Here is an 11,536-nt window from a genome sequence, read left to right as displayed (position 1 = left end):
ACAAACCAAGACCATCATTCCTGACCTACAATTGATCTGCTGGTGAATGAAAATACTCGTATGTATATGGATTTGGATAAGGCGCGCGGCCAAATTGGCCACATATTTCAGTGACTTCTAAGAATAGATAAATCGTCTTCCGCTTGAAACAGTCATGAAATCCGCGTTGCGCATTTTATAATATCCAAGTGGTAAATACGATAACAAATAAATAACGATAAGCCAATGCCAGATAAACAGTGTTTTGGTAAATTAATTAAATATACCAATTTATCCCCATGGCCAAGTGGTTCTCAATAAAAGGCCCTGGGCATTCTGGGCAGTTCAACAGTCTTTAACACGTCGTCATCATGAAATGTAAGTATCGTAAAAGGACTAGCCGCCAAAACAATCAGTGAGTGGACCATTCGAGTAACCCACTCAATTCGTTGCAGACTTCAACCTGCTGTTTAGCCTCTGGCTGGTCTTCATGCTGTGCTCCTCGTGGGTCTCGGCTTTCTCCAGTCTTGCCACCCCGGAGCCAACTCCGCCAACTGGTTCTCCCGTCGACGGTACGACTGGCACTGGATTCCCCGGACCTCCATCGGCTGAGACCACAAATGCTACGCCCGAAATTTCGACTATTTACCCAATTTACGAATAGTCATCATCAATTGATGAATTAAAAACTAAATCGCAGATATATTAAAATACGTGTAATTTTCACTTGCATGAAATGATTTTGGGTACGGTACGAAAGGCTTTTGATTATTTTATACGGGTTATATATTGTCAAACATAAAACCAGACGTGGCCAGTCAAATAATCGGCATTCACATAAATTAGACACTAAACAAAATGCACACCGGATGTACATATGCATCATATGAAGGGGTGAGCCGAACAAACGGGGGCTAGTTAAGTAGGCACTAGGTTGCGCTTAGCTGCTGCTGGTCGCCACGTTCCGCCGAAAAGAGCCACGCACCTGCATCTGCAACTGCTCGCTGCTGCACTCGTCTCGACCGTACTGCACATGGAAACGAAAATCAACAAATTAACAATATTTGGAAGCGGGCTAATCACAGGCCTGCGTACCTTGCAAAAATTGTGCTCCAACAGTTCCACTGCCGTTAAACGATTCTTGGGATCGTGCTGCAGACAATGATCGATGAAGTCGTGACCCTCCTGGGAAAGGCTTTCCGGCGCCTGCGGCTTCTCGCCCATGCCCACTTTGAACATGATCTGGAAGTTGGAATCAAACTGGGCCCACGGACGCTGTAAGGAAACCAAAAATATTTAATATACATATAAACAAATATTTTAGCAGCCTAATTTGATATTATTTTCATAAGTGTAAATATTTGTATACTTGTATACTATTTGATTTGTAAAGTTATTACTTGAAGATATAATTATATCATTGAGACAACAACAACAACTAAACAAAACTAGTTTAAGTTTATCTAATACTGGCAAAGAGTACTGTACTCGTAAAATGCATTCATTCAAAAAATGTATTTCATTTAAAGCCATGTTACAAAACACTCCGCCATAATGCATAAATAGATGGATACTTATGAAACTATGCCATTTAGGAATTGCTTCTAAAGCAAAGCACGAATAGTCCAATATTGTGAAATGGACTGTACACTCCGGCCCGTAGTACGGAATGCTTATCTACAATGTGAAGCACTCACCTTGCCCGAGGCCATCTCGACAACCACACAGCCCACCGACCAGATATCGGCGGCCCTGCCATGGCCATCGCTGTTGGTCTTTGTGAACACCTCCGGTGCCATATAAGCCTGCGTGCCGACGTAGCCCTGCAGCTCGCCGGGCACGGTAGTGTGCGCCTGGATCTTGACTGCTGATCCGAAATCGCCTAGTTTCAGGCTGTTGCTGCCGTCCACAAGGAATATGTTAGCAGTCTTGATGTCGCGATGCACAATACCATGCTTATGAAGCTCAGACACGCCCGACAACAGTTGGGCGGTGAATCGGCGCGTAAGTGCCTCCGGCAGATTACCAGTCAGCTCCACCAGCGACTCCAGGGTGCCCTCAGAGCACAGCTCCATGAAAATAAGCAGCTCTTCGCGGTGCACCTCGATGCCATAGTAACGCACCAGGTTTTTGTGCTTTATTCCTTCCAGAATCTTTAGTTCTTCGGCCACGTTCTTGAGCGCTCGCGTCTCTCCCGGCTGGATTGCGATCTCTTTCATGGCCATCAGCTCTCCCGAGTTATTGTTCACCGCCGTGTACACCTTGCCGAATCGTCCCTGACCGATCTTAATACCACGATGCCAGCGGAAATGAACGCTACGTGCTCTTATATGCACCTTGTCGCTGGAATTAAGTGACTTGACCTGTCCAATCAACCTCCGTTCGCGCAGCCCGTCCTCCAGATCCATATCCAAACGGTTAACGGCATCTCTAACTCGTTCCTGCCGCAAAGCCAGCGGTGTGCTTTCTAGGCTTCTCTTTCCAGGAGATGCTGGAGTGGGAGGCGTCTGGGGCACCATCAGACGCAGCTCGCCGTTGGGACTCCGTTGACACGGAGTATCAACATAGTCTGAACTGTCAACGGAACTGAACGAGTTTCCTGACAGGTCCTCCTTTAAGCTGAACTGCGGATGCAGTAACTTGTTGTACGGTGGTGATTGCAGTGGCGGTGTATTCGGATTAAGAACCATGCCAGCGGACATTGGAGTCCGTGTTGGTGTCCGTGAACGCGAAGTGGCCGGCGAAGAAGTCTTGCGAGTGCGAGGCGACGCCTTTTTCTTGGCGACCTTTTCGGGTTCCGAGGTGATACCAACCACGTGCGATATACAGCGGTCCATTTGATGCTTTAGCGACTCAAACTCGTCATCGTCCAAGTGTTGGGTGATTTGCGGATCACAGGCAAGAATCAGAAACTCCAGACCCTGGGAGGCCCAACGGGGACGCACTCCTCGCCCACGCTCGCAGCGCTCCATTACGAAATGCATCCACATCTTAGCGTAAGCGATAATTCCTAAAGCTAGATTAACCGTATGAGCACCGCTGTCCTTTTGGTCCATAATCTTCTGCTCGAACAACCGAATGACATCCTTGTGATACTCGAACCCAAATTTGTATCCCTGATGCAAAATCTCTCGAGTGCGCGATAGAACAGCCTGTTTGTCCTGCTCATCCAAATCTCGCATGTTGCTCAAACAGCACCGTTTTTGCACGCCTTCAATTATTTCCGTCAACTTGTTGCGCACCTGCAAAACGTCCTGCTGCAACAGCTTGAACGCCGCCTTTACGTCCGAACAGATGAAGTCATGCTGCTGGTTAGCCACGTCATGTTCGTAATGCTCGCGATGAAAATCCGTCGTCTCTACGTCGCGACAGAAGGTTTTGGCAAAGAAGAGCACCTTAATGGAGCGCTCTCGTTCGACTGTAAGCAGCGATTGAGTCTCTCGGCAAATGGTCAGCAATTGCCATTTAACCTCCTCATTGTCGTCAGTGTCGGCTGTGCCATCGATCTGTTGATCCAGCTCAACGGTGCGCTTTACCAGGCGTTCGGAAATACTTCGCAAAAGCTTGCTGATTATGCCACAGAACTTTTGAGATGCTAACGTGTGCATGCCCTTTATCATGGGACTGATAAGCTTGGTAAACATCCACTCCTTCTCAAGGACGGACTTCTGGTTGCCCTCCGGAACGGCAACCAGCACTAGTTGATCGATGTACTCCAAGTACAGCTCGAAAGTCTTTCGCACCGTAGCATCATAGTGGTTTAAAATGCTAATGTAACTGCCCAGTTCCGCCTCATTCTCCACCAGCGCCGTGGTTATGTGCCGCTGGTATCGCTCCCGATGGGTCAAGGCGAGGGTCAAGCCCTCCCTAAGCTCCTTCATCAACTGTTCCAGGCTCAGTGGATTGGGCCGAACGGGTCTCGTTTCGAGACGCATACGCAGGAACTCATGCATGAACTGCAAGGGAATTCCGCTCAGAAATACAAAGGTGGGAATGTACGAGGGCAGATTTATCGATTGGGCTTCCTCGCTCCAGTAGCCGTAGGTGCGCAGCTCCACAACCTGTTCGCGACTGATTTGGGGATCTAGCCTTGGTACGTCTTCTTCAATGGACTCTGCATCTGACTCATAATCTAAGTCTTCAGCTCCGGGCTTTTCTAGAGCAATGTGCGCCTTGTACAATGCTACGTTGTGCAGCTTGTGTAGAAAAGCCAGCGACTTGGCCAGTCCTCGACTTTTGAGCACATTTTCTATGAACTTGCGATACAGCCCAGTAGACTGCTCTCCTGTTCCATTGTGACTGCACGTACCCAACGGCTCGACACTGAAAATGTTGATGTCGTGCATGGATCCCTTGCGCATATGGCCGTGAGAGCACTCACTGGACCACTGGCTTATCTCCGTGGACGTGGATCTAAAAGAAAATGTAAGTTATATCTTAATCTTCGTTTTCGTACTGTATCTACTTACTCATTACTACTTGATGTCTCGCCTGGAACGTGGGTGGCGTCGTTTAGCATGAATTGCACTTTGTGGCACGGTGTGACACCCTTCCGCGAGGCTGATCCGGCCACACTGGGTGGCTTGGATGAATCCATTGAGTTGACAGCCGAGTCATCGTTTTCTACACCCGATGCTGATGAACTACCGCTGTCGGAGGCGATGTAGGACGAAGTGCACACGGGCCAAGAGAACTTCTCGTCCTGCAGTCTTGCCAGAATTTTTCCCAGAATACTGAGCTTCAACTTGTTTTGCTTGGTAATGTTATACCATAAGCACATGGACTTGATGCGACCTACAAAACTCTGTGATTTGTAAATAGGATGCAGGGCGCCCATGGCCTGTGAGGAAGGGTAGAGTGCCTCTGCAGCTTCCAGGCGCGTCAGCATACCCTCTACTTCTCGCAGCGCCAACTCCTGATGATCCATGCAATCCTTGCAGTACAGCGACATGCAACCTTGGCACATCTTGCTGGGCAGTGGAGCTGGAATAGATTTAAGTAATGAACAAGAGTTTGCTTTTGAAGAATGGTTTGACATACAGCTGGCATTAGAGTTGCTGTCGGAATGAATGCCACTATCCAGGCTGATCAGACTCGGCTCGCGGCGATAACGCGGCTGGAACTTGTAGTTTATAATGTGCGTGAGCAGATCGGAGACTCCCTGTCGCGCTTCGAAAAGGTACTTGTCCTGCTGCTCCACAGTTCTGTCTGCTTGCCAGGCCTGCAGCTCTAGCCAGATGAGATCCTTCAGCTCAGTCTGCCAGGTATGCTCCTCCTGTGACAGTTTTGCGTCCTGTCGGTCTACGCTACCGAGCTTAATTAGATTGGCAAACGTCTCATGGAAGTCCTTTCTTTTTCCCAACCCAGCTGTTGCTCTTCCATCACTTCTTAGCATTCCAGCGGGAAGTTGAGCAGCAAAAGCCAAAGGCGGCGCCGAGGACCGATATCCAATGGGACGTGAGGAAACGCAGCGATATCGATTGCAGCTCTCCACTACCTTGGAAGCGATTCGCAGTGGAATCGGCGCCATCGTCTCCGAATTGAGCGGCATAATCTGGTCCAGAGACTCCAGTGGATGAGCTGTCTCGTGGAAGCTATTTCCTCGTGGAGGAGCCACCGCCGTCGTGGCCAACGAGTTCTTCATCTCCCGTTCCGAGTCGCGAAGGAGAGACTGCAACCGCTTGTCCGTCCGCTTGTTCTCATCGTTGACAAACATCTCGTTGAGCAGGGCGCAGTCCATAGTGTTGCGTCGCAGGACGCGGGATCTGGCTGTCCTGGTCTTTTTTGGGGTGCCACCCACACTGGCCGGTAAGTCTGCGGAACTAAGAAAAAGAGTTCAGAAAGTGCTCGGTATGAGAATTTGAGAAAAAACCGCAGATACAATTATCAACGTAAGAGGTGTGTAACTTTCCTAAAATTCTTAAGCACCTATGTATTTCTAAATTTTAATTTCAAAACAGTTATATGAGATATTTATAATCTATATTTGAACTTAATTTTTAAACAAAAGACAGGACATTTATTGGGACATTATTATCAACTGCGACATATGGTAGCATATGGTCATTTGGTGGGTCTGCGTTCGTCACTAGTCCCGATCACGTACTTAGCACAGACGCAAACCCTTATCGCGTCCTCTCTGGTGCCGTATATATCTTATCCATATGGAGCACCCCGTTTGTATTGTTTATGGATACTCACGCTGTCACATTGACCACTTTCTGTTTGCGTTCCCAGTCGCGGTTCTTGATTTTGAGCCTGGTACGTGGCGGAGTGGTGCCGAACGCCTCATAGTGCGCCGCCAACTCATCCTCTGGGGGCATGTCCTCTTCCAGAGCTCCAATTCGACTCCGAGCCATCTGCACTGGACGCGAAGGCGTCTGCTTCACACGATACTCCACTCTGTAAGATCCGAAAAGGGTTGATGATGAGGTTAAATGTATGTATGTCATGGTTAATAGTATATTTGCACTAATCTGAGGGCTTTCCCTAATTGTTTCGCTAATTGTATCGGCGGACAAGTGCCGCCTAATCGCCGATAACCCAGATAAATATAATGCACTCAGAAAATAGCAACGAACAACGAATTTTTCACTCATTATTTTGTACATCTTTCTAAGTTAATAAATATAATTTTCATGTTGTGGCCATATTCCAAATATGTATTGTAGGTTTTTATAAAGCTTTGAGCTTTGATAACAATATAAGTACTCTGACAATTGAACAGATAAATCAAGAAGGTATTTTGAGATTTTCCTAAATCATTTTCAATTTCGCGCTCTTAAAATAATTTCTAAACTTTTTCGTGTGCATCTCATGAAAACTTCGCGGTGTATCCAACGGAGTGAAAGCGGCGAGATTTGGACAGGACATCCTTATCTTATCTGACTGCTGCCGGTGTTGCAGACAGCCGCTTGTCACGCCTGCGATTATGCCCTAATTTGAGCAGAGGTTTGATTTATTCCAAACCAAAAAAAGTAAAAAAATGGCTGGCAATTACTCGTGCAATTGTTGTGCAAATCGCGCCACACTTTTCATCAGCCTTTTCATCATTGGCGCGGTTCACTCACTTCTTCCGACGCATTTTGCAGACTTCCTCCCGGGGAATCACTGTCTGCCGAGTCCAATAGCTCCAAAACCGGCAGTAATCAGCGAGTCGCAGCCAGACGAGAGAGAACCGTGGAGTGCAATCCTCGTCTTTGCTCTCAGCTGGTTGGTTGATAATGCCGCTGTTTTAAACTGTGCTTAATCGCCGCAATCGAGGGCTATTGTTACTTTCAGAGTCTCCGGTGGGTGCCCGAGCCAGATTTATGCACATCTAATTGCACCGCACCATACAAAACCCACTCTGGGGACAAAAACAGCGGCGGAACGAGCCGAGAGCAAATAAAAAGCAACAGCTCACAATTATAAGCTGGTGGAGCTGGAGAGAACTTTAGACGCGAGCCAGCGAACGATGACTGGACTGGACTGGGCCGGATGACCGATCCCCGTTACCCGGTTCGCGGTACGCGGTACGCGATCGATGGATCTCACTGGTGGGGTGGGCTATGCACTATCTCCCACCGCAGTAGTGTGTAGTTTTCCGGCTGGTTTATCACGACGAATAACAAGCAGGCGGCAGTAGTTCGCACGCCTCGCACCGAACCCTTTCGAATTTCATAACGCGCAGCACTTGCCGCGGCAGCCAGTCAATTTATTAGCACTTTTAACGAGAATATTCTCCATATATTCGCCAATGCGTATAGTATACGGATCTCTATGTAGCGCAAGCAACGAAGCGGTGTCGCCCCCAAAGTGGACTGCTGTTCACTGCCAATCGCGGCGAACTGAAAAGCGCGAGCGGTGAGCGCCCGACCGACGCATCCCTCGGCGGAGAGCAACTAGTGGGTGGCCACTTCAAATCGGAGATGTCGGTTTAGCTTTTAAAAAGTTCGGTTACTCATTTACATGTGTTCATTTCAGTCAGAAACTAATTGAGAGTGTCGTAGAAAAGGTAAAAGTATGCAAAAAAAAATATAGACTTTTATGAAACCTAGCATACCTGCCATTAAACTTTAGACCTTTTTTGTGGCATCTCAGAGAGAAAGAGAGAGAGAGAGAAGATACAAATGATTTAGCAAGAGCGATTCAAATTTAAGAGCACAAAAATGAGATAAGCGGCGAGAGAGTTAAGTGTTGTTGTGGAACGCAAAGGGGTATCAGATCGTTTGTGGGCCGCATTGCGTTTGTTTGTGGTTCGCAATTGTCTTAACCGCGCGTATATTTATTATTAATTTATGACATTTTATTATGTACGCGCTTGTTACCTAATAGGCAATCTGTTTACTTAAGCTATACATTCAGTGTATGTATTTTTTCTCCAAAGAAGTACAACAACAAACGGAATTCGAATTTAGTCAATCAACTTCATTGGCGCTATATGAAAATCTACTGTCACGTGACCAGCAGTGCGTATACTTCATATTTATAGATATACATAAAAGTTGCACATTCGCACCGTGGTCCCCGTTGATGACTAACCGATCAATTTACCCGATTGACTGATAGGACGAGTTCGTGCAAAGTGAGTTGAAAACAGACGTGGCCAATCGGACACGCAATCAAAATTAGTTATTGTAAAAAAATCTAAATATAAAACCAGAGTTTTTAGTTTAAGTTTTCTATGTTTCTTGACTATGTTTCTTCCTTGGCCGAAGATAACGCCGGATTTTTCTAGTTTAAGGAAACAAAATTAACAAAAGTACTCAAATAAATTACATTTAATATGAAAATATGTACATTATTTTAATGTAAGACTTTGAGTGGTTTTTAATTTAGATAAATGGAATAAACAAATCATACACAATCTCCGAATCTCATGTTTATGCTGTTCTCTTCAGTAAACATTGCATTTAAAAACATTTTAGAAAATTCTAAAATTAGTGTAAACGGCAGTTGCACGTATATGTGTGTGTGTGCGTGGGCGCCATGCGGAAATGTTTTCTGATATGTGTGTACAATGTAGACGCCATAATTATGCTTATCAAACACACGAAAGCCCAAAATTATAACCAACTGATTTGATTGTACTCATGCCAGACTGGCCAGAGCGAGAGGGCGTGAAGCAGAAGAATGAGAGGGACAGAGAGAGGTAAGTTCAAGTACAAATATGAATGTTGCAAGAGCGCGATCTAACTCGCTCTCTCTCTCTCTCTCTCTCTCTCTCTCTCTCTCTCTCGACCAACTACAGTTAAGCCAGAGACCTTCAATCATTGGAATTCCATTCAGTTAGCCAGGTGACAACCAGAAAACATTATGGACGGAGATTTGAGAAGAAAGCGAATTCGATTTGAAAACAGAATAACGAAAGAGGTTACAAAGCAGAGTGGACAAACGCACGTATTAAACGCGTTTTAACTTCCAATAGTCTCCCCTCCGTATCTTCTTCTTCCCTGCCCCCAAAACAGGTATACGAACTGAAGAAGAACAAGATTGGCGGCATTAAATGAGAGATAAAGTCAAATGAGCGCCATGCTTATAGATGACCGAACTATCGATTACCCTGTAAAGGTTGTAACTTTTCTAAAGGATCGCTGGGTAATGTTAGCCTAGGTTGTTGTACAGTATCAACTAACATTTTCTTATTTTTATACCTACCTACTTTTCCAGCTAGCCATTCAACTTATCAATTAACAGGTATTAAAATATAGAGAGACCAACACAAAAGAGAGCAAGCAGCAGACACATCATAAATCTCGCCTAATTTCACTTAGTTTCCATAGAAACAGGTGCCAAAATAAAATTGATGTTTGCCGCAAATTTCCTGCTAAAATACGACATTCGTGTTTTCCTGCGAAACCCCCATGAACACTCACCCATCCCATGAAAGTCAAATCAAAAATTAAGTGTATTACGAATAAGCCCCCGCGCAAAAGACGCAACAAAAAAACAGCGGAAAAGGTATCCGTAATTCCCTCAAGGTGAGAATGTGTATGTGTTATCAGGCCACCGTCAGCGTTATCAGCAAATATCTTGGAAGACTTGAGGCGGCCCCACACAAATATGGCTATGATAAATGCCGAAATACCCCGAAAAGCGATGCAGAGAGTATATAATAAAGAAACTTAGTTTTTACAATGTATATCCGATTTAACAACTGGCAATTAGGGATTTTCCATTGAAAATATTTCAACACATTAAAATCAGTTTATAAAATATTTAAGAGTGCTCTTTAGTAAGTGTGAAAACTTGTTGGTCACAATCTTTTTTGTTACATAAAAGAGCGCTTAGACTCGAAGATATCTTTTCAAAATGAAGTTAGTATTATTAACATGGTTTCCTTGAAAAATATGACATGTTCCTTCGTTGGTATGCCACAATATGCATTTGAATTAATTTATGAAATACCTACACAAATACTAACGATTTTTTTGCAGTGCACCTATGCAGAATTTTAATTGCGCTGCACACAAAGTGTTCAATTTCAGGCAGAATTCGCAATTTGTTGCTGTTCATTTTATGTGCCTGTCTTGCAGTTCGCTAAATTCTGGGGTTCGTTGAGCCACCCAAAGCAACAACAAGATAACGTGGCCCAAAAACACGTTGTTTACGTTTAAACAATTAAAACTGGTGAAATGCACAGCGAGAGCGAAGAGCAAGAGCAACTGAGAGGGAAAAACCACAAACAGGGCTTTGAGAGCAGAGCCGCGACAGATAGCGCGAGAGGAAGGGGCAGAGGAAATGGGAAAGAGAGCGGCTGTTACGTGCCAATGCAGACTTTCTTGTTTCTTTTTGTGTTGGGAAAAGCCCAGAAATTCGAAAATCACCGAAGTGCTCGGCTCACCTTGCAACATCCTCCTCGACGCTCTGCTCGCGTCGTAATCGTATGGGCGGAATGGGCGGGATGGGTGGTGGGGGTGGTGTTTCAGCTGTAACGGTACTATGATGCCCATTGCCGTTCTCCTCTTCCCCCGCCTTGTCCAACTGGTCCTCTGCGTTAGTTGTTGCCGGTGCCTTTTGCAAACGCAAACTCTGCTGCAGCGCCAGATAATCAATTGTTCGCACTCTTCTCCTGTTTGACATTTTTGCAAAACTCTGTTGTTTTTTGCTTTTGTTATATTCTTGGAATTTACTGCTCACACACACATGCTCAGCCAGCCACCAGTGCACCAACACTATCTCACTCCAGCACCAATACACTCTTGCACTTCAGTAAGCACGCGCCGCGTTTTTTTTTGTTTTGCCTGGCGATAATCAGATTTATTTTAATTTAACTTTCACGGCGAGCAAACACATAACGTTTAACGCGCTCCCAAACTCGCGAACTTGGCACACAGGTAAGAACAGTGCCTTACGTCTTACCGGGCCAAAAAAAATCAGCTAACTAAAGTTTTCGAGCCACTCAGGTCGCCCGGCATTTTTAAGAGAGAAGAGAGCTTTAGAGGTGGCAGTACTGCGATAAATTGAACTGTGCGCATCGACTTTTCGTTCAACAATTGGTTAAAGCTCAGAACTGAAAACTGAGTTGAGTATTTCAAAGATATAAATTTTTGCTCATATATTACTGGTAGATTGC

At 45.4% G+C, this 11,536-nt stretch overlaps 2 protein-coding genes across 3 annotated transcripts; one reads left to right on the top strand and one right to left on the bottom strand.

The window, feature by feature from the left end:
• Positions 1 to 326: 326 nt before the first annotated feature.
• Positions 327 to 643, top strand: LOC122618812. Its single transcript, XM_043795393.1, has 2 exons — positions 327 to 357; positions 435 to 643. Exons 1-2 carry the CDS (start codon positions 351 to 353, stop codon positions 641 to 643), a joined length of 216 nt encoding a protein of 71 aa, XP_043651328.1. The 5' UTR covers positions 327 to 350.
• Positions 644 to 741: 98 nt separating this feature from the next.
• On the bottom strand, positions 742 to 11,376 carry LOC122618810 (mitogen-activated protein kinase kinase kinase 4). Of its 2 annotated transcripts, none has more exons than XM_043795390.1 (7): positions 10,805 to 11,376; positions 6,181 to 6,381; positions 5,020 to 5,801; positions 4,449 to 4,962; positions 1,677 to 4,392; positions 1,075 to 1,254; positions 742 to 1,006 (listed from the first exon to the last, which is right to left on the bottom strand). In XM_043795390.1, the coding sequence occupies exons 1-7, from the start codon at positions 11,041 to 11,043 to the stop codon at positions 920 to 922; spliced, it is 4,719 nt and encodes a 1,572-aa protein (XP_043651325.1). In that variant the 5' UTR covers positions 11,044 to 11,376; the 3' UTR covers positions 742 to 919. The 2 variants fall into 2 exon arrangements, with proteins under 2 accessions (XP_043651325.1, XP_043651326.1); XM_043795391.1 differs by lacking the exon at positions 10,805 to 11,376 and adding an exon at positions 7,050 to 8,631.
• Between the last annotated feature and the right edge of the window lie 160 nt (positions 11,377 to 11,536).

Source organism: Drosophila teissieri, chromosome 3R (genome assembly GCF_016746235.2).
Source record: "Drosophila teissieri strain GT53w chromosome 3R, Prin_Dtei_1.1, whole genome shotgun sequence".
In the NCBI taxonomy this organism is placed as follows: domain Eukaryota; kingdom Metazoa; phylum Arthropoda; class Insecta; order Diptera; family Drosophilidae; genus Drosophila; species Drosophila teissieri.
Note: the sequence above shows the minus strand (reverse complement) of the source record. Positions and strands in the feature narration are given on the sequence as shown.

Coding starts and splice junctions, on each gene's coding strand:
- LOC122618810 (XM_043795390.1), bottom strand. CDS start 11,043: ATGTCAAACAGGAGAAGAGTGCGAACAATTGATTATCTGGCGCTGCAG. Junction 4,963..5,019: donor CAGCAACTCTAATGCCAGCT/GTATGTCAAACC, acceptor AATCTATTCCAG/CTCCACTGCCCAGCAAGATG. Junction 4,393..4,448: donor GAGACATCAAGTAGTAATGA/GTAAGTAGATAC, acceptor ATTTTCTTTTAG/ATCCACGTCCACGGAGATAA.